At 50.5% G+C, this 24824-nt stretch overlaps 6 protein-coding genes and 1 long non-coding RNA gene across 7 annotated transcripts; 3 read left to right on the forward strand and 4 right to left on the reverse strand.

The window, feature by feature from the left end:
* Positions 1 to 1083: 1083 nt before the first annotated feature.
* LOC133391409 (uncharacterized) lies at positions 1084 to 6700 on the reverse strand. The gene is made up of 3 exons (XR_009764904.1): positions 6561 to 6700; positions 1492 to 1806; positions 1084 to 1417 (listed from the first exon to the last, which is right to left on the reverse strand). It is a non-coding gene; the product is annotated as an uncharacterized LOC133391409 (long non-coding RNA).
* On the forward strand, positions 1508 to 7782 carry LOC1269694 (homeobox protein PKNOX2). Its single transcript, XM_061645624.1, has 7 exons — positions 1508 to 1812; positions 3611 to 3761; positions 3842 to 4111; positions 4194 to 4278; positions 4351 to 4961; positions 5086 to 5151; positions 5270 to 7782. Exons 1-7 carry the CDS (start codon positions 1508 to 1510, stop codon positions 5348 to 5350), a joined length of 1569 nt encoding a protein of 522 aa, XP_061501608.1. The 3' UTR covers positions 5351 to 7782.
* Positions 7783 to 10882: 3100 nt separating this feature from the next.
* LOC1269693 (dnaJ homolog subfamily C member 2) lies at positions 10883 to 16245 on the reverse strand. Its single transcript, XM_061645622.1, has 2 exons — positions 15150 to 16245; positions 10883 to 15052 (listed from the first exon to the last, which is right to left on the reverse strand). The coding sequence occupies exons 1-2, from the start codon at positions 15509 to 15511 to the stop codon at positions 13186 to 13188; spliced, it is 2229 nt and encodes a 742-aa protein (XP_061501606.1). The 5' UTR covers positions 15512 to 16245; the 3' UTR covers positions 10883 to 13185.
* Positions 10883 to 16543, reverse strand: LOC3290389 (integrator complex subunit 14). The gene is made up of 2 exons (XM_564713.4): positions 16352 to 16543; positions 10883 to 12639 (listed from the first exon to the last, which is right to left on the reverse strand). The coding sequence occupies exons 1-2, from the start codon at positions 16541 to 16543 to the stop codon at positions 10954 to 10956; spliced, it is 1878 nt and encodes a 625-aa protein (XP_564713.4). The 3' UTR covers positions 10883 to 10953.
* A 151-nt stretch (positions 16544 to 16694) lies between these two features.
* Positions 16695 to 20979, forward strand: LOC1269691 (uncharacterized). Its single transcript, XM_308336.5, has 4 exons — positions 16695 to 18162; positions 19953 to 20431; positions 20511 to 20676; positions 20752 to 20979. Exons 1-4 carry the CDS (start codon positions 16882 to 16884, stop codon positions 20800 to 20802), a joined length of 1977 nt encoding a protein of 658 aa, XP_308336.5. The 5' UTR covers positions 16695 to 16881; the 3' UTR covers positions 20803 to 20979.
* LOC1269692 (vacuolar protein sorting-associated protein VTA1 homolog) lies at positions 18164 to 19744 on the reverse strand. Its single transcript, XM_308337.3, has one exon. It carries the CDS (start codon positions 19673 to 19675, stop codon positions 18329 to 18331), a length of 1347 nt encoding a protein of 448 aa, XP_308337.3. The 5' UTR covers positions 19676 to 19744; the 3' UTR covers positions 18164 to 18328.
* A 392-nt stretch (positions 20980 to 21371) lies between the features above and the next one.
* Positions 21372 to 24471, forward strand: LOC1269690 (chromatin assembly factor 1 subunit B). The gene is made up of 4 exons (XM_308335.5): positions 21372 to 21717; positions 21833 to 22025; positions 22094 to 22607; positions 22673 to 24471. Exons 1-4 carry the CDS (start codon positions 21382 to 21384, stop codon positions 24054 to 24056), a joined length of 2427 nt encoding a protein of 808 aa, XP_308335.4. The 5' UTR covers positions 21372 to 21381; the 3' UTR covers positions 24057 to 24471.
* Positions 24472 to 24824: the final 353 nt, after the last annotated feature.

The following is a 24824-nucleotide window of genomic DNA, read 5'->3' on the forward strand; positions in this document are numbered from 1 at the left end:
CAAATCGAAAGAAAAGCCAATGATTTGGAAAGCGATGACAGGAAGAATGGGGAAAAAGCACGTGGCCTAGGGTCCTTCAAACGTCACCAACGGAAACCGGCCACGGATGACTCGATATTGATTCGAATTTGATAGCTCGTACCAGTGTTTATTTATGGTCGCGCGCTTTCTCTTTCTGCACACTGTCCGCGCCTCGTCCGCTCCCAACTTCCGGCGTGTGGCGTGTATCCACCGAGTTGCGGAATGATTTACTGGCGCTCGATGTGTGCGTGCCTAGGATTTTTTACTGTTTTCCAACGACGCGGCTGAAGCGTGGTTTGTTGATTGGCCTGGCCTGGGCTCACTCAACCGGTTGACAGTGTGTTCTCGATTTGTGGCGAATCGTTTATCATTCCGGGCGGAGAAGAAGAGGAGGAACCCCCCTCCCCCTTCTGTGCCTGATGATGAAGTTGGTTAGAAAGAGGCACTGGCCGCGCTGGTGTGTGTTTGTGGTGGGGGTTTCCCTGATTTTCGGGATTAGATTTATCGACGGTTTGTCGAGCGCGGAATTGAGTTTTGGAGAGTTTTTTTGTTTAGTTTTGTTTGTTGTTGTTGTGTGCGGTTCACTCTTCTTCTTTCGTTTGTTATTGCCCCAGTATGCCACATGCTTTTTGGTGCATCGATAACAATTTATTTCGGTTGATTTGGAGCGCGCGGTTCGGGACACAAGGGGGAACGGGATGGAACGTGAATGGGACAATTGGGGACGTCTGCTTTTTTGGAGCACTACTGTGGATTGGATTTGCGGCGGTCTCCGGTGGGTAGTAAATAATTTGTTTCAATCCAGACGGGGAAAAGGGGAGAGAGAGAGTGAGAGAGTGTGTGTCATTGGCATTGAAGTCCCATCCCCTTGGAATGATGATGGTTCCAGCAGGGAACGAACGATCATAAAAGCGATATTAAATAGACGTAGCGGTGCTAGTTTAGAGATCAATTGATTAGAAACAAACAATAAAACCGGGAGCGCGCAGTGCGATATGACGTTTTTTTGGATTTAAATGGGTCAATTTGAATAAATAACCAATTCAGGATTAGATACTACTGTTACTTTTGAAGCAATTGCATCAATTCGAAGTTAATCTAATATTTATTTCGTTTTTTTCTACATTACAGATGTCATAATGTGTTGGACTCTTACGACTAAAGGGACGAAGTGCTGTGGACAAAATCGCTGGACGATTTAAACAGTCAAATATAGATGAGTTCGAGAGTGCTTCTGCTGATCCGCCATTAAACACTATTGAAGGAAGAAATGGAAAAGCGTTCTTCAAGATGAATACTTTGAAGTGATCCGCATCAAACTCGGCATCAATCCCAAGCTATCTCCCGTGCAGCAATATCAACCGATACCTGCAGTGATAAACGAAGAAAAAGAAAACTACCCAAACGGTTGCAACCCACTTTTCCCCCTTTCCTTCACCGTTCACTACCCATCAACACACACAGACACACAGAGAGAGGCACAAGAATGCAAGAAAACAGCGTCACGGCAGTTCCGGTGTCGGCGGTGACGGCATCCGGACTGGGCACGATCGGCACCACCGGCCCCGGAAGTGCCGGCGTGGTCGGAAGCGCAGTCAACAGCACCAGTGGCAGCAGCAATGGAAGCAGCAGCGGCGGCACTACCGGCACCAGCACCAGCAACAACGGTCCTGGCAGTGGGCCAATCACCACCGCATCGACAGGCCCGGCCAGCGGCTCGACCCTCTCACCGCACGGCCTCAGCGACATCGATCAGGCACAGTTCGAGGCGGACAAGCGGGCAGTCTACAAGTGAGTACAAAGTGCACAGCATCAAAGAAAGGAAGGTCGTTTTTTTTTATGGAATTTTCATGCTTTAAGCTGCTTCTTGAGGGATAAAGTGGAAACGGGGATTCGAAATGCTTTTTGCGTAATTTTTTATTTATTTGTCATTTTTCAAAGCCGCTCGAGAAGAAGCAGAAACTTTAGTTTCGAGTGGGTTTATTGCGAATATCCTCAAAAAATTTGACTGTCGTCGTTTGAAGATGGATGCTGTAAATCAAATTATTCAAACTAACAAAGAAAAGCCGCCAGTAGACATCAAAGACGAAAGACCTACAGTATGATTTATCACCTTAAAGTTGAGTTCTTGCGAGGAATTCGGTTCGAGTTCTTGCGCTCAAACGCAATTCCCTGATAACAGCACGACGGGAGAGCGATATCCTCTTGAACCAAGCAGCGTTTCAAGCAGCACACACCAAAGAGGAGATGCTGTCGTAAATGGCGTTTGATACTGTATGTCTTTAAAACTAAATCCAACCAATCCAAACCATCGTGTTGCCAACTTCCCTCTCACACAGTGACCGTGTAACATTCGTCAAAATACTAAAAATAATCAAATGCAACACTAACGCGAAACAAATGTTGGAATCGGGAGGTCCCATCACACCCTCGAGCGAAATGGGGAGAAGGAGAGAAAAAGCGAACAAAACCCACACACAGATGCCCAATGCCCGTGAGGAAGACAATCGAGGTCGTCATCATAAGGGGGTGGTGTGGGTGGTGCTCCCTTCTTCCTACTACACACACATATGGTTTTGTGAAAATGCATTTCGAAGACGTGATCGACCACCGGTTGGTACGTGAGAGATCCGATGACCGGCGACAGCAGGGACGGCGGCGGTCGGCGGCGGCACTTGAGAGTCAAATCCGGAGGAAAAGAACACATTTTACCATTACAGCGTCACCGCTACATCCTCCAGCTCCTCTCCCTATTCCCCTGATATATTCCGTATAAACCCTTCGATCTGGCGTGGCGAGCACATTTGAATGTGTGTGGTCGAAGAGAGTGGCACGATTTGCATACACCCGGCTTCGATCGGTCTACTAAAGGGGGTACGGAAGCAATGTGTTCGCCTCCATTTTGCCTTTCCTACAATGTATTATGCACATTGTAAAACTGCGTCCGTTCGTTCCCCGGTTTTGCATCATCTTCATCGAACGGAGGAAATGGCCACAAATGACACGATGACAGAGTTTTCCGACCGTTCGTTGGAAGAGAGGATATCAGGGGAGTGTCCTTTTTTGTTGCTCTGGGAAGCAAAAGTGCATCCAGTTACGCGCTGTGCATCCGGGGAAAAGGGTGGAAAAAGCCGAGAGCTTGGTGGGCTATGAGACGATAAAGAAATTTCCAATGCAAAATAAAACACGAAAAAGGAACGATTGCGACGATTGCGACGGACTGGCAAATGGCTTGTGTTGTCAGTCAGAAATGGATCTTTGCCGGTTTTTTTTTCGCTGCAGCTGCACACAAGGACGAAACAGTGGAAGGATAATCGCCTCGTTCGTGCCAGTTCCGGCACCGCTGGCATGTCCCACCCACGAGCGGGGGAAGAAAATTGTAAAGTATATGGCATTTACGAAGCGTTATGAGATAGCGCACAATGGCTTTATTAGATGGAGGTCTCTCTCTCTTTCCCTCTGTCTCTGCTTGGTATCCCTGTGGGGCATGTTGCTTGATGTGTTGTAATTACAAAGTATGTTTGTGTGCTAGTTTCTGTGATGATCTTCCATCTTTTGCTCTCCTCTCTCTCTCTCTCTCTCTTCGCAGACATCCTCTGTTTTCGCTGCTGGCACTGCTGCTGGAAAAGTGTGAACAGGCCACGCAAGGCTACATTCCTTCCTCGTCTTCCGCGTCCAGTCCAAACGGGTCGTCGAACCATGGCACCAGCGATGGGGACAGTTTCTCCCGAGATATTCAGGTAAAACAATCCCACCTACAATTCGCCACCTGACTGCCACTAAACGTCTACTACTCTACCACTCGTGGTCCGTATTGTAGGCCTTTGTACAGCTGCTGGAGAAGGAAAAGCGCCCCCTGCTGACGAACAACAGCGAGCTGGACGGACTGATGATAAAGGCGCTGCAGGTGCTGCGAATACACCTGCTCGAGCTGGAGAAGGTGCAGGAGCTGTGCCGGGACTTTTGCACGCGCTACATCGCCTGCCTGCGCAGCAAGATGCAGTCGGAGAACCTGCTGCGGTCGGACTACGCGCTCGAGCACAACAACAACCTGTCCAACTCCAACAGTCCCATCAACAGTCCCGAGCAGGTTCGTTGCTTGTGTTGTACTTCAATTTGATTTGAAGAATCGGTTTTAATTCGCAATTGTTGGGCGTCTTCTCGTTTTGCAGGATCTTTCCGGGAGTGCCCAAGGCTATTACCAGAGCGCCGACTACCTGCAGGGAAGTGACACTAGCGAGTACAGCAACATGCAAGGTAAGTCAGTGGTCAGTGGCTACGAACTAGAACAACCACCCAGTTGCAAGTTGCGTTCTACAATCCTCCAAGCCAAGGGAAGTGCATTGAGCGGTGGTCCCGTTACGCCCCTGCTACCCCACCCGGTGCTGCAGCAGCAGCAGCCTCCGCAGCAATCGCTTCACCACCCTCACCAGCAAGTGCCGCCAGCAGCAATCGATTCACCGAACAGTGCCACCGTCCTGGAAAGCTCGGTTCTGCCCCAAGACATGTCGCACAGTCCAAGCGCACTCGCCGTTGGAATGCCTGGACTTGCCGGACTGCCTCCGCTGCATGATGGGCCTGGAGCCGGAGCGATGTTTCCCACTGACCTTACAGCAGCAGCGGCAGCCGCCGCCATGGCATTCCAACAGCAGCAGCAACACCATCAACAGCAGCAGCAGTACCATCTGCCCCTCCATCCGAGCGCGGGTCCGATGTCGCTCGGCACTGCTGTTGGTGGTTGTCCGCCGGCAATAGCGCTTACCTCACCGCTTGACATGTACGCCGGGCAGCTGTCGCCGTGCGGGAGCTCCGATGAGCTCGACTCCGAGCTTGACTCGCCAGGGGACGGGGATTCGGGCTCGGGCAAGCGGCACAAGCGGGGCATCCTGCCCAAGCACGCCACGAGCGTGATGCGCGCCTGGTTGTTTCAGCATCTAGTCGTTAGTATGAATCCAACGTGCCGTTGCAATGTTTTCAACTAATTTTGATCTTTTCTTCTTTTTCTTTCCCTTCCTCTCTCTCGCTCTCTCTGTCGCTTCCGGTGCTTCCATTGGACCAAAGCAGCATCCCTATCCTACTGAGGACGAGAAGCGTGCGATAGCGGCACAAACGAATCTCACGTTGCTTCAGGTAAAGGGCCATCTCCAAGTGTCCCGCGGGGGTAGAAGACTAGAAGATATATACTGATAATCGTTTTTTCTTCTTCTTCTTCTTCTTCTTCTTCTTCTTCTTCCTTTTCTCTTTGCAGGTAAACAATTGGTTCATTAATGCCCGGCGACGTATCTTGCTGCCAATGTTAGAAAATGCCTCCGACAACTCGGGAGAGTAAGGCAGTTCTTTACCTTCACCTCCAAAAGCTAAGCTGCTGACGCAAACCTAGTCCACCAAAGATGTGTCAGGCTCATTCAGGAAGGTTTTATTTCTCACATTAAAACCGCAACCGCATGGGGAAAGATCCACAGTTCCGTTCGCAGCAGTAGCAGCATCAGCAAAGGGACATTACTCGCAATCAACTATCAAGCTGAAAGATCTCCGTACCGCCACGTTGTACGCCACAGCGAAGGAAACAGTGTGACCACTTGCATACGCGCGTGTGTGTTTTGCAAAACAATCCTTCCCCCTTTGTCCAATCATTGTTGTTCCTGTTCAATCCAAACAATTTCGAACAAAACGCTTGCATTGAGCTGGTGACATGTTTTGCAAACAGTGTCGCCGTAATCGTTGTTTTACGATTAATTATGGGGCTTTTAGGAATGTCTAACAACAACCACCACCACCCACTGTCACGATCGTGTAATTGCTTGAGCTGTCCGCAGTTTTTTAGACGATCAATTGAATGCAATGGTTTGTCGTAGTTCCTCTGATTGTGGAATTGTTTTCGACCATTTCCCTCCGTGAGGCAAATGAGTTTTCCTTTCTCCGTCTTTTCTTCTAATCAACCTTACCTATCGAACAAACAAAACTGCCCCTTATTCCGCATAAAAAAAACTCAAACACACACACACTCTCTCCCAGAGCGAGAAAAGGCTGGCCAACCGGCAACGGCCGAGAAATTGCTCCCAATCATTGTGGGTAAACAGTGGCACCGTACCGTTTCGTGCCGGGGCTGGTCCGGTCGGTACCGTGCCGTCCGATTTGAATAGAAATGCAATTTATAAACAAATTCATCCCAATCAGAGTTGAGACCTCACTGCTTGACTTTTTCCTCCCCCCTGCCTGCCAACTCGCACACCTTGCACGGAAGTGGCAATCGCGTTTCAAATTTCGGTCACAGCACACAGCATTCCAGAGAAAAGGTCCTGCGTGTGTGTGTGTGTGGTGCCTTCCGAAAAGCGGGCGAAGTGTTATTAATTAACTCGAACCGCTCGCTCGAACTTGGCCACCGTCGGCCGGCTGTATCCTTTCATCGGTTAATGCTATTAACGGCCCGAACGGTGGTGGTGAACGTGCGAGAAAACACAAAATAACACACACACACACGAGCCGACAGTGCGTGCTAGCGCGCTATGATGAGGTCTGAATTGATTAATATTTATTACCTTGGTAATGAGCCTCCGGCGCTACTCCGGTCCTTCGCTAGGCCGGAAGCAGGAGGGGGCAACGGTGGGTTTTTGTTTTTCATTCTCTGCTCCTCTGTCTCCTGCACCCGCCGTGAGAAGGTTCTTCGTTACCCTCTCTCTCTCTCTCTCTCCGTGCACGGTGGGCTGCAAAGGTAACTCAATTAGTGGCGGGAGGAAATGGACCGGTGTGTCGAAGTCGGTGGAAAATGTGGAACCGGCGTGAACACACGGGAAAGGACATTCGTGCGGACCAGTTCGGTGGCTGAAGGGAAAGGTTCGATTATACTTACGCGAGAAGAGGGTGTGTGTGTGTGTGGTTCGTTTGGTTTTGGTTGACCAGTGGTGGATGTAATCGGATGACGATTACATAAATAAATACCATTTACATACATTTGGACGCAGGAGAAGAAAGGGGGAAGGACAACACACGCCGTCCTGCAAGTGAAACTATTGGATTAAAATCCCTCGCCGACGATGGCCGCGTGTTTACGGCCGTTGCACTTAAAAGCAAGCAGGAAGAAGAGATTACGAAATGTTTACCTCGGCGCACGGTGCAAACGCAACAAAAAAAGGATAATGTAAATCACTTCCCACTCATATACTTCCATACCAAACCGTGAAGGATACTCAGAGAGACGGGCAGAAATGCAAAAGAAAGCACAACAAAACAAAGCCAAGTATACGTAAATTGCAACAAACACTCAATCTCCTGCTCCTAGACGAGAAGGGTTGGATGGCAATTGGAAAGATATTGTATTTAGCATGTAGGATGCAACGCTGCTGGTGTGTGTGCGTGTGTGCGTGTGCATGTTGCAAAAACAAACTCAAACGAAACAAGCACACAAACGCAAAGTTACTTTTAAGTGTCATATTAGTTCCATCTTCTAAGTTGTAAATTGGGTGAGCGCGTGAGAAACTACTGTGACGAGAACGAAACAAAGCAACAGATATACGTACACTAGTATACTAAGCGTAGGCAAACGAGGAAGAAGAAGAAAACAAAAAGGGAAAAACAAAAACTAAGCAAAGTTAAAGTATGTTATAAGTATGCAGCTGGCTGAGCGAGGCTGTATCAGCAGTCCACTACTATTATTAGAGAAGTACACTAGCGCAAACCAACCAACCGCAGCACGGACGGACAGAGCAAAGAGCAAAATACTCCCTTCGCCCGGTTCTTTCTCGTGTTTGAAGCAAAATGAACAAGTTAACCGATTTCGGGATGGGAAAGAAACGCTGAACGGAGCGACGGGTGAGAACACACACACGTGGCATGGAAAGGGAGACAAAAGGGCCCGGACAAGAAAAAGGACGAGTGAAGTCTGTGATAATAGATTTATTTGATTTCCATATCGCCATTCGGAACGGAACCGAAATTGAGAGAAAGAGGCCCGGCCCCGGAACATTAGCTACCAAAAAAGAGGATGCGTTAAGACAAGCGCAATTAGCGCCAAACAATAGAATGGCAAAATTTAACTATTCATTATGGTAAAACAAAAACCAACACACTGCAGCAATATTGGTTATGAATCTTTCCGCGGTTTTGTTCAAAACATCGCTTATAGATTGTCATTATTATTACCTTAAAGAAACCCCCCTACTTCTCCGCTATTGTAAAGTGCTACTGAAACTGTAGAAAATCTGATCTGATTATAGGATAACGCTAAACCGAAGAAAGGGAAAACTAAACCGTAGGGTCAAAGTATAGTACATAATGCTTGGTTTTCAAGAGAGAAAGAGAGAGAGAGAGAGAGAGAGAGAGAGAGAGAGAGAAAGAGCTAAACGAGAAAGCAGAAGAAACAAAAACAAACCAGTCATCGAAGTAACTGAAGTATACCATAGTTGAAGTAAGTAAGTGAAGCGAAGCAGAAGAAAGGCAAAGTGCGACGAGTCTATAGCAAAAGCAACAGCAACATTGAATACCAAACACTACACGCGAAAGAACAAGAAAGAACAAACACAACGCAAAACTGTATACCAAGAGTTGCCAATAGTTGTTCTTTTGGCCCCGCAGTTGTGTTTATGTTGAGGAAATAGTGAAAGTCGTTTTTCTTTACTATTTTCAGGGGGTAGATAAATAACAAAACGAGCAAACAACTAAAGGAAAATCGAAGAGAAGAGGAAAGTGAAACTAAAATACTACTGCTACTACTACTACTACTATCACTACTACTACTACTACAGCAAAAAGAAATACCATCGTCACTGCTGCGAAAACTTGTATACGTAAATAGGAAACAAAGAACAAAGAATTCATATTGTGAGTGAGGCATACGAAATAATAGAAGGTAACAAATTTACGTTATTATTTTCTAACATTAAACATATATCTATATATATATACATACAAACTATGAATATATTCCTAGTAGTGTAAGGTTTTTATTACCATTTCCTAATACGATTAAGAGAGGAAACGGGGAAGTAGAAAGGCAGACAGACAGACAGACGGATCGAGGCGAATGGAAAGGAAGAAATTATTGGAAAGGATGAGAAGAAAGTAATATTTCTTTCCTTCATTCCCTTGTTTTGTCGTGACAACAGTTTGTATCTTCCTTCCGTAATGGCCACACTCGCAGAATTAACTAATGTATACTAAAAAAACAAACAAAGAAACAAACAGAAATGCGACAAACTCACTCAAACAGCGCACCGTCCAACCAACAAAAGAAGAAGCGGTGGTGAAAGCAAAGTTGTGGAAGAGGCATAAGAAAGCTCACCACAAGCTTCTACTTCCTACAGTCCATCCCTTTCCTTCCCTCCCATCCCTCCATCAAGAAGCTGGGTGGACATTCTTCCATTCGAAAAGAAAAAAAAAGAAAGCAAACAAAGATGTTACCATTTTAGATGTAGATTTGAACCACGCGCGCGCTCGCGCGCCTGTGTGTGTGTATAGAGGGTTGTTAGGTTTTTCCTGTTGAAAAGGGGTAAAGGATAGTAATCATTTTCTGGTCCCGCCCTCCCATCCTCCCCATGTAGCGGAAGGGGAGGAAAACGGGGAGTTTGATTTGGTTCCGTGCTCTACGGCGCTTGATTTCAATTTCCTAGTCCCCACGGTCCCACGGGGAAGAGGTATCGCGTGACTCGCGCACGAGCGAGCAGTGATTATGTATGGGGAAGGGTAGTCCTTGAAGGTGGGACCGTGTTTTCTCTTCCTTAACCTCATTTTCGGAAAACAGCCATGGAAAAAAGGGAAAGTGATCCACCATTCAGTCATTTCATTCATGGTTTTGTTCCATTTTGTATAATAAATTTTTGATGTTTTCTATAAGTTTCTATAGTTCACACACGATGAGCAAGAGAAACACACACTCACTCACAACAACACATTACGTCCGTGCCATTAAGAGAAACTAAGCGAAGGAGATATGATAAGTGGGGAAAGCAACAAAAAAAATAAAGGAAAACCACATGAAACTAGTGTAGAATAGTGTGAAAGGGGAGAAGAGAAGCGCTAACGGTAACAACACAGAACTACCTTCAGTTGAAAGTACGTAAAAACAAACAAACAAACACATAACTTTAGAACTAACGGGCAACAAAAAGTATACCGCATAAAAATTACCAAAACATGAGAACGAAACTAGATAAAACGCAACTTCCTTCAGAAAGAGAGGGGAGAAGAAAGAGATGAAGGGGGAAAAGTAGCGTTTTGGCTTATTTGCTTTCTAAAAACTGCTTTGTGAAAACGTACACGTAAATGAAACAACACACCAGATACTTAGTTGGCAAAAAAACTGAACACAAGAGACAAGTGAAAGCGATAACAAAATTTAGAACATAAAAGATTTCTTATCAAAGTCGAAGGTCCCTTCTGTTTTAGCTTTCGCAATATTTCGGCAAATAAAGAAAGCAAAGCAAAGTAACAAAATTAAACAAAAGCCAAACAGTAACATCAAAACAGATTGGAACATAGAGGAGAGAGAAACTACTACCTTCAAACCACACTGTGTAAAAAGAATTGCTAGAAAAGTGAATGCTGAGACAAGGCAGCCCCCCTCCTCAGCAAAAGCGAAACAAAGCAGAAAAGAAAATGTATACTATTATATTATTAAATTGATTGATAATTAAAGAAATCAAGTAAAGAAGAAGAGATGAACATCTCAAAAAGGAATCGAGAGCACCTTCTCGTGAAAGTAAAACACACACAACACAAAATTTAGCCGAAAATGAGAACCTCATTGGGACATTGAGAATAAAAAGAGGACCGCTGAGAATAAAACTAAATTTGAAAAGTAAGCAACGAGGAGCATGAAGAAAAGAGTGCAACGGAAACCGGGAAGAAAGAAATGAACAAACAACCCTTTTTTTACTAAAATAACTTATTTATTTCTCAAATCGCTCCACAACAACCTCTCTCTCTCTCTCTCTCTCGCTAACCTAGCTGGTTGTACTGCGTCGGGAGCGCGTGTATGATGGACTTCAGGTCGCGATTGTTCGTCTTGCGCAGCTCCATCGCGGCGTGCGTCAGCTGCATCGAGCAGTCGGGCGAAGCGCTCAGCGGCAGCGTGCTAATTTCGCGCTCGAAAATGTTGGCCAGCCCCTCGAGCAGCTCGACGAACCCGAGCGACAGGGCGGCGCGCCGAATCCGGTTCAGCTCCTTGTAGAAGTGTTGCGTCTTTTCCGGCAGCTTCTTCGCGTGCCGCAGCACCTTCTGGATGTCCGACTGCAGGCTTGCCTGGCGTATCCACACGACGATGGTTTGCGAGTAGCTGCGCTTGTCCGCCTTGATCGGGAAGGAAGGATTTTCGCCCGGGAATGCGTCCTCCAGCGTGCCGAGGTAGCGTAGATCGCCCAACCACGGCACTACGTCGTTGCCGGGCGGAAGCACGTTCAGCATGAGGTTCCACTTTTTCTTCCCATCGGCGTACGAGTAGATGAAGCCGTACCAGCTGTCCCCCAGCAGCACCAGGGCGGCCATGTTTTCCACCTTGAGCGCACCGTGCAGTAGAACGCAGACCGACTCCTTGTTCACGTCCGCCCCATCCAGTCCGTGGTGGTCGTCGTGCGCGTGATGCTCACCGGCGTCCGATTTGGCGTAGAACGCTTTTATGTCAGCTTCGAGCCGTTCCTCGGCTGACGAGTGGCCATGTCCATTCTTTAATCCACCGTTCGTGGATGGTCCCTTTCCACCCTCGGAAGTCTGCTCGGAAGAGCCACCGCCCGAGCTACTAGTCGTAATGCTGCGCGGCAGTACCAGATGTCTGCTAACGGACATCGGTGATCCAATGTCCGCCATGCGCAGAAATCCACACACCTCCAAGCGCCGGGACATTAGCTTCGTCGTCTCCGCTCCGAGCAGGTCGCGCGCAGTGTAGGGCAACGGAGCCGGCCAGACGGTGATGGGGTCTTCCAGCCGAAAGTATCCGCCACAGCGGAGCGTTGCCTCAAACTGCCGGTAGTTGGTGTCGCACATGGTTTCGAACGCTTCCAGCGAGGAGGCCCGTGTCAACTGGCGCAACCCATCCTCACCATCATCTCCGACATTCGGCGACGGTTCATCGCCTGCCGACTCACTACTCTCGTGCTTCATCTTCATGCGTGGGATAAACAGTTGCCCCTTCTGGCCGCTCACGTCCAGCAGCTGCTGGTACAGCTTTGTGCCGCAGCGAAACGCTGAATCCGTTGCCAGGCTACCGAGACACATGAACGACAGCTTGCTGGGATAGGAAAATCCAACCCACTGGTTCTCGGAGGGCTGTGGAACGACGGCACCGCTGCCGGCACTGCCGATCGTGGCCACCTTGGATGACCCGTCAGCCGCAGCAGCAGCAGCCGTGGCGGCCGCTGCCGCCGCAACACAGGCCGCCTTGTACGTCTGGATGTTGATGATCGTGTTCTTCAGCGAGCTCGGGCCCATGCCGACGCCACAGTCGGTGATGAAGATGATCTGGCAGTAGTTCTGGCTGCCCCAGTGCGTCTTGAACGCGTTGTTCACCGCCACCAGCACGTTCTCGAGGCTCGTCTTGTCGTAGTGCTCGATCTTGTGCAGCGCTTGCCGGATCGTGTCGTAATCACGCGTAAAGTCCACCAACACCTCGTACAGCGACGAATAGATGATCTGACGTGAAGGAGGGGGGAAGAAGTTGACGTGGGATTAAGGATGAAAACTGAATTCTAAAACAAAACACAATACTTTGCCTTTCCGAGAGTCAACGCATTCGAACGCAACGTCACTAACACACGAGAACATACAGGGAAAGAAGTTCGGGGTTGGGTTTCTTTTCTTCTTCGGTTTGTTTAATCATTGTCTGCAAATTTCTTGAGGCATATTCTGTTCTCTGTTGGTCACAGTGTTTCTAATAGAAAATGGATGTGTGTTTGTTGTAAGTTCTGTCTGAATGTCTTGTGTGCGTATGTGTGCTCTAGTATGGATGTGTATGGTGTGCTTGGGTGTGTATGTGTGTGTTTGTTAGTTTTTTACGATGGTAGTAGAACCAGATACTAGCATTATGTACACAACTTGTCCGCGTCCTCGTTGCACTACGCCATGGTGTTCGCTGCCGCCGGCGTAAGATGTTATACAATCCCTGTCCGAACCGGCCTGCCCTCTCTCTCTTTCTCTCTTGCTCTCCCTCTCCTTTTCTCCTACCATTCTCCTACCCTCCTACTTCACGCTCTGCTGAGCCTCGCGCTTCGCATTGACCAGATCAACGAGTTCCTTCACCCGCCGCATGCAATCCTTTTTCGTCCTGTTCGGTATACACTCCGCTATCCGATCCCAGCGATCCGGTCCGCACGACACGGGATACGTCTTGATGGCTTGCTCGAGCAGTGCCTGTTCCTCCTTGCTCCAAACCTTGTTCGCTTCCTTCTCCTTCTTGGCTGGCGCCGTTCCGGCACTGCTGGCCGGTTTCGCTGCCTTGCCATCGGTCTGCTGCACTGTCGGAGCCGCCGCCGCACCGGTTATATTGCCACTCTCTTCCACCGTCGCCGTTCCATTCATCATCGCATGTGGTTTGTCCTCTTTGCTGGCGGCCTGTTTCGGTTGCTTGTTGCGATTTTCTTTGCCCTCTGGTGCTCCATTCTCCTGCACCGTAGTGCCGTTGCCGTGTCCCTTCGAACCACCATTTACCATCGGTGAGGCCTTCTTCTCCGCGGCGGCCGATTTCGGCTTGCTGTCGCTCTGTCCCTTCTCCTTGCTGGCCAGTTCGGCCGCCTCCTTCGTGCTGATCTCGGAGTTGTCGATTATCTTGAGATCCTTTTTGCTGCGCTCGAACGACTCGTACGCCTGCTGGTTAACCACCGTCTTAAGGTCACTCTTGGAGAAATCGCCCGCCTGCAGTTCCTTCGCCTTGTTCAGCGCGTCCTTGGCGTAGAACTTCATGTCGCCCAGCTCCGTGCCGTGCTGGTTCAGGTAGTTCGCTATCACCTCCCAGCGGGAAATCGTGCCGGCCGGGAACAGGTTCACCGCCTTGATCAGCAGCTGCACGTTGTCGTGCGTCCACATCGCCTTCCGGTTGACCACCTTCAGCCCGGCATTGTTCGGTATCTGTGCCGACTGCTGGGCGGCCATGCGCTCCTGCTCCAGCTTTGCCTCCAGCTCGCCGAGCGCCTTCACGAACACTGGCCGGCCGCCCGCCGCCAGCTCCTTGTTAAAATCTTGCAGCTCCAGGAGCTTGAAAGACTCGATCAGCTTCTCCATGCCCTCCAGATGCTTCAGGCGCTCCTTGTCGTTCGACGCGAAGTAGTCCTTGCCCTTGGCCGTGTCCCGCAGCAGCTTGCGCTCCTTCTTCAGTATGCGCTTCGTGCGCTCGCGCTCGATCTGTATCTGCTCGATGCGCTTCTGTTCCGCCTCCTCGGCACGCTGCTTCGCCTCGGCCGCTTCCTTCGCCACCCGCTCCTCCTCCGCCTTCTGCACCTGGTAGGCGGTCTGCTTGGCGCGCTTGGCCGCCAGCTTGCGCTCCTTCTCCTCGCGCTTGAAGCGCACCACGCGCGGATCGTTGTTGTACGCCAGATCGACCAGCGCCCGGATGCGGGCCGACTCTTCCTTTTTGCGCTTCAGCCGGATGGCTTTGTTCTGTTTCTCGATCCAGCGGCGCTCCTCCCGATCCTGGCCCTTCTCTTTGTCCTCCTCGTCGAGGTAGCTGAACTCGCGCCAGCTCTGGAAGTTGTACCAGAAGTCGTAAAAGTGTTCTACCGCCTCGCGCGGCGTGTTGTCGTCTCCCAGCAGCGGGGCCGCCTTGCGCGACTCGTTCCAGCGCGCGTTCCGCTTGAACACGTCGGCCAGCGAGCCGAAGAAGTCCTTCTCCACCTCGGCCTGGGACGGAAGCGAATCGTCAAACTCGGGATCGATCGAATCGAAGGCGCGACGGTTCTTCACCGTGCCGAGCGTTTCGTACGCCATCGTGATGCAGTGGAAGTAGTCATCGTCCTGCTTGACGTTTTCGCCCAGCGCTTTTCGCTTGTCCGGATGGTGCTTCAGCACAATCTTACGGTACGCACGCTTAATGTCCTCGTCCGTCGCTGTGAATCTGTGTGTGTGTAGGGGAGGGGAAATTACAAAAGAGCATTAAATTAGATCATCCACTAGCCACTGTCCTCTTCATGTGTGAGTGTTTTTGCACTTACCTCATCTTGTTCAGGCCAAGCACATGATAATGATCTTGGTTCTTCCAATCCTTGGGATCCAAACTCTTGAGATAATCAATGTCAACCGCGAACAGCTCCTCAAACAGCGCTTCCGGATCGACGGCGGCAGGCGCGTTCTGTCCCGCATCGGCCGGCAGTGCGCCGGAAGCGATAAGCTCATCCTTGGTCGGTGGACACTTGGGCACGATGGGTTGCGTCTCGTGCAGATACTGTAGGTACTCTAGGGTTTCATCCCATTTGGTGCCGGCCGCGGAACGGCGCAGATCGTAATTCGTTTGCAGGGCAACGGTGAGTGTGGCGGACGAGGGCCGTTTGCTTTTTTTACTCGCTGCTGCTGCCATGGTGCTTGAGGCGCGCGGACGGGGAAGGTAGCAGCACGGTGTGTGTCTTTCGTTTTTCACTCCCTTTCTTTATGTAACTTACACACGCAAACACACACACGCAGGGGGCCGGGCGGGTGGGGGACGGCAGCTTCTGGCAGCGTCTTTACAAGGCGAAGAAGCCTTTTGTTGCACGTCTTTCGGCACGGCGCACGACCGACGGCAGCGACACGAGCAGTTCGTCTCACTTTTTCACAGCTGCAATTCGCACACACAGTCGGAACAGTTCCGACACCTAACCTCAAACACGTGGGGCGATCTCATCGATACAAGACGGCACACCACACCACAGCAGTACGAGAGACAGCTGCAACTACGGCGACGGAAAGGTTTCTGCGTTGCACATTTCCTTCCGTGTGTGATCGGTGCTGTCGTGCTGCTCGTGTTTGCCACGTGCGTGTTTGTGTTTGGCCACCCGCTCGTTCGTCACCTTTCCGGTGCGGGGCGTGAATTTACAGAACGCGGGCTTTGCGCCGAACCACAGAGGGATGAAGGAATTCGTCGCGGACTGCGGGTTCTACCTTTTGGTCGGAGCGCGGAAAACTTCACCCTGCTAGCGCGGCTCGTGTCGAACAAGAGCTGCACACGCGTCTGTTTACGCGCGCGGGTCGAAGTCTGTTGAAGGACGCGTTTCGAACACGCCTTCGAAGATGGTTTGTCTTTGCTGAGTCGTTTCATGCCTATCCATCTCTCTCTTTTTCCCTACCGTGTAGTGACGTGCCTTCTCGCTCACTCTCTCGCACGCAAAGCGAATGTAAACAAAGCTGCAAGCTTATCAAAACGCAAAACTTTTGCACTTACCAGAGACACAAATTCCAGCCGGGCGTGCTTGGAAAGATAGTCCAGTATGTAGTTGACGCCCTGTATGGCCAGCTGATGGTAGGTGAGCACATTTTCCGAGCCCGAACCTCCAGGCCCACCGGTGCCTGTTGTTTGGTTCGGAATGGGGCGCGACATCGACAGCGACACGTCGAGGGCGATGATCGTTGGCATGGTTGGTGTTCGGATGATCGGCTGCTTCTTCTGCGCTGCTACCAAATCACGCTGGCAAACATGGAAAAATCCCTCTCTTCCGGCAGGCAATTAATCGACAATTTTCCTGCACCAGCGTTTGAGATGTTTACGCCCGGATTTCTTTCACATACGCCAGCTGTCAAACGGGTGAAGCGCTGTCAAACGGCCAAGCGGGCGCCATCTTTGCTGCGTTGAAGTGAGTGTGTTGATGTGTGCCACAGACGCGTTCCAAACATTCCGCGAAGTTGTTTGCGAAGGTATTTGAAATTGAAATATTTCAGCCAGCTCTGTGATTTTCCGCCCAACGCAGTGGAGCGATGCCAAAGGAAAACGAGACGCTCGAGATCGATAGTAAGGAAAACCTAGGGATGAGGGTGAAACGGAAGCGCAAAAATGCGCACCCGGTGCGTAAGTATTTCGCCCGCTCGGGGGAAACGCAGCAAAAGTGCACCTTCTGCGGCTGGCACACGGTGGAGAATGCGACGCGGATGGTGCAGCACATCGCGAACCGTTGCGCGGACGTGCCGGACGCGGTGCGGAACGAGATCGCCGGCACGATGCTGGACGCGGAAGAGCGGCTGCAGCAGTCGTCCTTCACGAACCACAACAAGAAAGCGATCCACAACTACTTCCGCTCCATCGACAACGATCGGAAGCGCTGCTGTGTGTTTTGCAAGTGGACCACGGTCCTGAACCTGACCCGGATGCGGCAGCACATTACGCAGGCCTGCCACAGCGTCCCGACCGACATCCAGCAGAGCTTCATCAAGCAGGACTACATGGACGAGTCGGAGTGTGACACGTACTGCATCATCAATGTGGACGATGGCGATCGCAAGGGGCTGCAGGTGGTGTCTAGCAGCGCGCTCGATGCGTCCAACAATGAGGGCGAACAGATCCAGGAGGTGGTCATCAATGCGGAGGACGACTACGACACAAAGGAGGAGGGGGCGTTAACGTTCTACGAGGAAACCGTGCTGGATACGATCGCCGAGCTAAATGCGGCCGACGAGGACAGTGTGGGGCCCACGAAGCTGGAAAACGAACACACGGAGGTGGAGTTGTTAGAAGGCGAGCAGGTGGGCGAGGAGCTGGAACATGTGGAGCTGGACGAAATCGATGATCTGGAGTACGTGCATATACCGGAAGGACGATACTACACGGTGAACAAAGGCAACGCCGAGAAGCGGCAATTGTCGGCCAAATCCTCCTCCAAGGACGAGGAGCTGGACGAACCGGTAGCAAAAAGGCGTCCCGAGGTGAAAGTTGTGACGAGTCGCTCGCTTCAGCAAAAGTCCCAGTCCAGTCGAGAGGAACAGATCAGAAAGCTTCGCACGCGATTCAATGTGGCCGAAGCATTGAGAAAGTCGATACTCGTGAAGAAGGAGCCCGAAAAGCCTTTACCGACGAGAAGCTCCTCAATGGTACCCAAAAATGAAAAGCAACAAAACGACGCCCAACCGCGACCTCGAAGTAAGACGAGCTCCTCCACGGCTACTACCACCCAGCAGCAGCAGCAGCCGAAGAGTCCGCAGGAAACGAAGAAACCGATGGCCACCTCGACTCCGTTCGTCAAACCCGCTCGTCAACAGCAGCAGGTACGTTTTATGTTCTTTTTTTGTTTATTAGGCAATAAGTTGAATAATTCTCTGAGTATACAGGTTAATACACCCTAAGCAACTAGATAAAAGCGATAAAACAACGCACGATCGACAGCTGGGGGACGCACCTCCCCTCCCCTCCCCTCCTCCCTCCTACACAATCCTACCCATCCTGTCCGGTTTGCAGCAGACGGAGCGCTTTCTGGAGATTATCGATCGAAGTTTTCAAATCCTCGTAGTTGAGGGCACTTTCCGCCCATCGGCAGTACTTCTGCGCTTTGGTGATTTGATCCGGTCGCAGCTGCACTCCGCCCGGCGTGACCATTCGGTTCGATTCCACCGGCAGTCCAGCCGCGTCTGCCACCGGTCCACCCGTGTAGGGTTGAAAGCCACCGGGCGGTTTCTCCGGCTCGCTGGGCGGTGTTGGCGCCTTTACGTTGCTGAACGGATCGGTAGTGGTGAAGTTGGTGGGACCTGCCGGCGGTGGTGTGGGCATTGCGCTCGGGAAGTGTGGCGGTGCGGCAGGCGTGTTGCTCGGACCGGGCTGGGGTTCCGGGTTCGGTTGAAAGGCTCCTCCCGCATCCTGGTCATAGTCTTTGCCATCCTCTTCCCCCTCCGTAGGCATAGGGCCCGGGACGGGCGTTTCGCCGTTCTTGAGACAGTTGTGAATGTAGGAAGCCTTCCACTTGGCGTACTTCCGGTTCTGTGTTACCTCCTCCGTCAGGTCGCCAAACGTTTGGCACGCGTCGTAGATCATGCCGGCGGTGTAGAACGCTTTGACGACGTTCTTGCCGAAGTTGCCCGCCCGGTCCTGCTTGTCAGCGTACAGGAACAACTTTAAGGCGTAGTTCTCCAGATAGGCCAGCGCGGCCACATCGTTCGTGATGGATTCGTTGTCCGCCGACGCTCGCTTGGTCGCCTCCAACCAGTCCATTATTGCCACCAGCACTTTTCGATCGTCCATGGTCTGGTGGGGGATTTTCAGGCCCAGCTGCAGCGCGTACAGACGACACCAGTAGGCTACGACCGGATCGCGGGTATCATGCTCCTGGGCCGTCTTGAGATAGTGCTGGATGGGCTTCAGCAGCGGCGTAACGGGCGGAAGGTTGACTGCCATCGTGTCCTCGAGGGTCTCTTTGGTGGTCACAAAACGCAAAACACGGGCACAGAGCAGCCAATCCCCGCAGCTCACACCAAACAAACGCAGCGATTGCGGTGATGAGTAATGCTGTATCGATTTGACGTTTCCGTGTGTGAAAAGAGACGGGCTTGACAGCGGCTGAACCCTTTCGCTTTGTTTACAGTCGGTGGTTGTGCGTGCCCTCTCCTCTCGCTCTCTCTCTCTTCTCTCTCTTTTTCGTTTCCACTGCACGGTGTCGGAAGAGGGTGTTTTTATCGTGAAATTAATGCGCGAAAGGGACGACTTTAGCAATAGTGCCGTCGCCGTCGAGCGCGATAAGAGATTGGTGCACCCCCGGTCAGAAGAAGAAATAGAATCGAAAAGCGGCATCTAAAGGTGTCGACGCCTGCTTCTGCTGCGCCCGCTGCTGTTGTGATTGTGAACCGTTGATAGGGAAACTTGTACGCGTGGCTAATCGCCGTGACACCTGAAGCGGTTTTCCCCAACCGTAGTCGAAGCAGTCTGTGTGGACAGTTTTGTGGTGCGAAGAAAGTAGTAGTTTCGTTAAAGTAAAGCGTTGTTGAGCATGAAGAATTTCGACGCCGCCATCATGCCCGGCATTGTGGCCTGTTGCTTACTGTTGTTCTCGTTCGCCATCATCGTACAGGAGGGTGACGGCGCGGTGGCGGATGAGCCCGGCTCCTGCCATTCGTTCGGCGGTGGGCATGTGTACCCGCAGGAGGCGCCCCGCTTCGTCGACCACAAGCTGCAGTACACGAAGGCGGTCATCTCCCGGCCAGCACCCGCGTTCGAGGCCACCGCCGTCGTGGATGGTGCGTTCAAGAAGATCAAGCTGTCGGACTACCGTGGCAAGTATTTGGTGTTCTTCTTCTACCCGCTCGACTTTACGTTCGTGTGTCCGACGGAGATTTTGGCCTTCTCCGACCGGGTGAACGAGTTCAAGAAGCTGAACGCGGAGGTGATTGCGGCCAGCATCGATTCGCACTTCACGCATCTGGCCTGGATCAACACGCCGCGCAAGGAGGGCGGGCTGGGCAAGATCAACATTCCGCTCGTGAGCGACATCACGCACAGCATCTCGAAGGATTACGGTGTGTTTTTGGACGATCTGGGCCACACCCTGCGGTAAGTAGCTCTTTAAGGCGCAGGAGAAGACGACGAGAGTTCACAGAACGCGTGCTAATGGAGTGTCCATTCTTTCCAGTGGTCTATTCATCATCGACGATCGCGGTGTGCTGAGACAGATTACCATGAACGATCTGCCAGTTGGTCGTTCCGTGGATGAGACGCTCCGATTAGTGCAAGCATTCCAGTACACGGATAAGCATGGTGAGGTGTGCCCCGCCGGATGGAAGCCGGGTCAGGATACGGTAAGAAAAAAAAAACGCGCTTCATTTGACCTCTTTCATCTTATTAACCTTTTTATATTCCCACTCTCCTCACAGATCGTCCCCAATCCGGAGGAAAAGATTAAATATTTTGAGAAAAATCATTGACGATAGCGTGGGGAGAGGAGTTTGCTGTAAAACGCGAAAGATTTTATGTTGGATTTAATGAATTTTGTCCCTCTGTTGCCAACGAAAACAATCAGCAGCGCCGGTGGATGAGAGACTGTGAAGTGATCTTCAAGAAAAAAGTATGAATTAAATAAAGGTTTTACTTAACCATCGTAAGGAAATAGTTTTAATTAGGGGGGTGAGTGCTGTACTGTTGAGTTTGATGTGGAGGGCGGATCACGCATTGTTTACTATTTCTTCTACAAGCTGTGAATAATTGCAGAGAAAAGGGTGCCAGCGAGATGATTTTTTCAACTTTCGTCGATCATGGTGTAGACTGATGGATCTACACTCTCGGAGCCGACGAGTGAATCGATGAAAAGAGAGAAATGACGAGAAAGTCTGTTGAAGTAGCACAAATTCTTCTATTTTCCGCATAATTTACAGATAATCAGACGCTATGAAATGCAGAAAATGGAGATTACAGAAGAATTTTTGCTTCAATGAACTGATTTTTTAATAAAATCGACGAAAGTATCTGTAAACCTCGCACTCGTGAGCTGTATAAACCTTGGCCAAATGTTGTTTGTTGACAGTCACTCATCCCAACCAGGTGTCGGCTGTCAGTGGGAAGGTTTGCGCGCTCAATTTCGTTGTTTTCGTCGTCGGTTAGCAAAAGGTGGACAAACAATTGGGGCGCATTTTGCTGCTGCAAACGCGAAAGAATATTACGCCCGCAAGAAAACCACCCCCGCCCGTTCACGTTCACGTGTGGCAGTCATGAAGTGCCAAATTCCGGAAATATCGTGGCACAACCGTGATCCCGTGCTGAGTGTTGACATTCAGCCGAAGGGTGCGAACGATCGGGATCACCAATATCGGCTGGCATCTGGTGGGACTGATTCGCATGTGCTGGTGAGTGCAGAGGGATGGAAGGGGAAGGGAAGCCAACAACAATGATGCTGCTGCTGCTGCTGTTGCACCTGGTGGGAAGTGCGCGATAACAACGCTGTGCTATGCTTCGTTTTAGATTTGGTACATGATTCAAACGCCGGAATGTGGTACCATCAACTTGGAGCTGGCCGCTGACCTTACGCGACACCAGCGTGCGGTAAATGCGGTACGATGGTCCCCTTCCGGCGAGCTGCTCGCGTCCGGCGATGACGAAAGTGTGATTTTCATCTGGAAGCAGAAGGGAGAAACGGAAACGCTGAACATTCTGGGTAAGCAAAGGAAGGAACTGTCTCCCGAGTAAGACATTGCCTATCATGTTTTTTATTCGATTTGGCAGAAAACACCAACGATCAGGACAAGGAGACGTGGCTGACGATGAAGATTCTGCGCGGCCACATGGAGGACGTGTACGATCTGTCGTGGTCGGCCAACTCACAGTTTCTCATCAGCGGCTCGGTCGACAACTCGGCCATCGTGTGGGATGTGCAGCGCGGCAAGAACACGGCGATCTTGCAAGATCACAAGGGCTTTGTGCAGGGTGTAGCCTGGGATCCACAGAACAAGTACCTGGCGACGCTCAGCACGGACCGGTACTTCCGGGTGTACGACGTGCAGACGAAGCGCGTTGTGTCGCGATGTCACAAGTGTGTGCTTCCCGTGCCGAAAGACCACCCGTTGAGGGATAAAACCATTCGCCTGTATCACGACGACACGCTGCAGACATTCTTCCGGCGTTTAAGTTTCAGTCCGGATGGGAACATTATCGTAACGCCGTCCGGGATGGCTGAAATTGAGGGCGTCTCGAAGCCGCTGAACACGACGTACATCTTCACGCGCAACTCACTCAAACAGTAAGTGTGGTGGCAAGTGGTGTATGGATCATGTCGGTCAACACTAACGCTTTTTATTTTTGTAGGCCCAGCTTCACACTTCCATCTCCCGATCAGTACACGGTGGCGGTTCGCTTCTGTCCCGTGTACTTCCAGCATCGTCCACACGCGGAGAGCAAACCCCCGCTGGTTCCCCTTCCATACCGGATGGTGTTTGCGGTGGCGACGAAGAGCTCCGTCTATCTGTACGACACACAGCAGGCGGCGCCGTTTGCTCTGATCTCCAACATCCACTACACGCGACTCACGGACATGTCGTGGTCATCGGACGGAAGAATACTGATCGTGTCCAGTACGGATGGTTTCTGTTCGATGATTTTCTTCTCCGACGGTGAGCTGGGAACGATCTGGGAACCTCCATCGCCGGAAGCATCTGCAGCAGATGAGCCCAGCACCTCTTCCAAGGCAGATGAAACCAAGAGGGATGATGATTCAAAATCAACACCACCGCCAAAGGAGAAGCACGACAAGCCGGCCCAACCGATTGCATTTAGAAGGAAGCCGAAACCGGAAGAATCTAGCACACCTTCCAAGGCAGATGAAATAATAATAGACGATGACTCGAATTCAACACCACCACCGCAAAAGGATGATAATGGAAAGAAGCCTTCTTCAGAAAAGCCGCCCCAACCGATTGCAATTAGAAGAAAGCCGAAACCGGAAGAACCCAAGACACCTCCCAAGGTAGATGAAATGAAGATGGACGATGGCTCAGAATCAACACCACCGCAAAAGGATGACACTAGCAAGAAGCAGGAAAAACCAGCTCAACCGATTACGATTAGAAGGAAGCCGAAACCGGAGGAACCGAAACCGACCACCAGCGAGGGTGCCGTGGTCGTCTCCCCGACCGTCGAAAAGATCGTACAACCTGGGGTGGAGTTTGTCATCGAGAAGGAAAAAATCATCAGCAGTGACGAGAAGTTCGAAAGTCCTTCGAAAAAGGATCGACCCGTTACGCCGATCGCGGTACGACGGCACCCGAGAACTCCCTCCGACAGTGCGAACGAATCAAAGGCAGGGTCGGCGGCTTCCTCATCTTCGGTGGGCAAGAATTCACCCAAACCGATCGCTATCCGTAGACATCCGCGAAAGCATGAGGCCGGCGCGAGCAAACCAACCGTCGAACCGACGGCCGAGGAAGATGCCAACGACACCTGGCCCATCGATCAACCGAAACCGGTGGGCGTGGCGGAGCAAAAGAAGGCAACACTGTCGCAACTGCCCTGCCCGATGGAAACGGACCAGACGGAGGACATTGTGCTGGTGGTGGAATCGGATGGGGAGGAGGAAGCCGCCGCTGCCGCCGCGGTCCAGGCAAAGGAGTCCGATTCTGAAGCGCAGAAAACGCCTCGACGGGTCGAGTTTCGTACGATATCAACGCCGAAATCGAAGAAGAAGCTTTTATGAGTGTTTTATGATTGTGTGACCAGGTCGGGGAAGAAGAAGGATGAGCATGATGATGGTGGTGTGTTGGTAAGCAAGCAAGCAAGCAAGCAAGCAAGCACACGTACGCATCCTCCAATCACGCCAACTCTCTTTTTTAACAATGGGTGGTCTGGTTTAGTAATTTACGCAAATACGCTAATATGATTTAATTATTATAACCTAGTACGATCAACGGCGTTTTCGTAAAAAAAAATAAGTATAGTTTTCGAAGATCCGAAGCCTTTTAACGTAGGAGTTTAGTGTAGATTTTCGTTGTGTATTTGAAATTTGGGTTTGAAACAACCGCGTGCGTGCTGGACAGTGGGACGTGCACGTAGAGGGTTAGAGGGTTAAGCCTGATTATAACTGAATATAGTTTTTATCTTTTATAAATCAATTTGGGAATTGATTTTATTGCGTTAAAATACTCACAAAATCCTTCCAGAATAACAATCAATCGCATTCAAACTCGTAAAATGGTATGAAGTTGGTGGGTAGGATTTTGTTACCATATGTTCAAATCATAAAGCCCACAGTGCACACTGGGTGGTTGTCGCAATAAATGTCCAAAAAATATGTAATTTCTTAAATTTAATTTTTTACTGTTGTGTCTTTCCATATAGGGCCATATTTATTCTGGAGTAAATCTTTAATAATGTCTTAGCTCTTCAGAAAAGCACTAATCAATTAATGACTCATATTGCAAAGCACAGTCAACGTAACAATTAACAAAACATATTTTGACCGATT

Source organism: Anopheles gambiae, chromosome 2 (genome assembly GCF_943734735.2).
Source record: "Anopheles gambiae chromosome 2, idAnoGambNW_F1_1, whole genome shotgun sequence".
NCBI classification, from domain to species: domain Eukaryota; kingdom Metazoa; phylum Arthropoda; class Insecta; order Diptera; family Culicidae; genus Anopheles; species Anopheles gambiae.

What these genes read in the sequence shown, in the direction of transcription:
- LOC1269694 (XM_061645624.1), top strand. Translation starts at nt 1,508, where the DNA reads ATGCAAGAAAACAGCGTCACGGCAGTTCCGGTGTCGGCGGTGACGGCA. An exon ending in GACAAGCGGGCAGTCTACAA is followed by an intron (nt 1,813 to 3,610) that starts GTGAGTACAAAG and finishes CTCTCTTCGCAG; the next exon opens with ACATCCTCTGTTTTCGCTGC. An exon ending in GTTTCTCCCGAGATATTCAG is followed by an intron (nt 3,762 to 3,841) that starts GTAAAACAATCC and finishes TCCGTATTGTAG; the next exon opens with GCCTTTGTACAGCTGCTGGA.
- LOC1269693 (XM_061645622.1), bottom strand. Translation starts at nt 15,511, where the DNA reads ATGGCAGCAGCAGCGAGTAAAAAAAGCAAACGGCCCTCGTCCGCCACA. An exon ending in CTTGGCCTGAACAAGATGAG is followed by an intron (nt 15,053 to 15,149) that starts GTAAGTGCAAAA and finishes ACACACACACAG; the next exon opens with ATTCACAGCGACGGACGAGG.
- LOC3290389 (XM_564713.4), bottom strand. Translation starts at nt 16,543, where the DNA reads ATGCCAACGATCATCGCCCTCGACGTGTCGCTGTCGATGTCGCGCCCC. An exon ending in GGCTGGAATTTGTGTCTCTG is followed by an intron (nt 12,640 to 16,351) that starts GTAAGTGCAAAA and finishes CCTTCACGTCAG; the next exon opens with ATCATCTATTCGTCGCTGTA.
- LOC1269691 (XM_308336.5), top strand. Translation starts at nt 16,882, where the DNA reads ATGCCAAAGGAAAACGAGACGCTCGAGATCGATAGTAAGGAAAACCTA. An exon ending in GATCTGGGCCACACCCTGCG is followed by an intron (nt 20,432 to 20,510) that starts GTAAGTAGCTCT and finishes CATTCTTTCCAG; the next exon opens with TGGTCTATTCATCATCGACG. An exon ending in GGAAGCCGGGTCAGGATACG is followed by an intron (nt 20,677 to 20,751) that starts GTAAGAAAAAAA and finishes CTCTCCTCACAG; the next exon opens with ATCGTCCCCAATCCGGAGGA.
- LOC1269692 (XM_308337.3), bottom strand. Translation starts at nt 19,675, where the DNA reads ATGCCGCTTTTCGATTCTATTTCTTCTTCTGACCGGGGGTGCACCAAT.
- LOC1269690 (XM_308335.5), top strand. Translation starts at nt 21,382, where the DNA reads ATGTTGTTTGTTGACAGTCACTCATCCCAACCAGGTGTCGGCTGTCAG. An exon ending in GGACTGATTCGCATGTGCTG is followed by an intron (nt 21,718 to 21,832) that starts GTGAGTGCAGAG and finishes GCTTCGTTTTAG; the next exon opens with ATTTGGTACATGATTCAAAC. An exon ending in ACGCGCAACTCACTCAAACA is followed by an intron (nt 22,608 to 22,672) that starts GTAAGTGTGGTG and finishes TTATTTTTGTAG; the next exon opens with GCCCAGCTTCACACTTCCAT.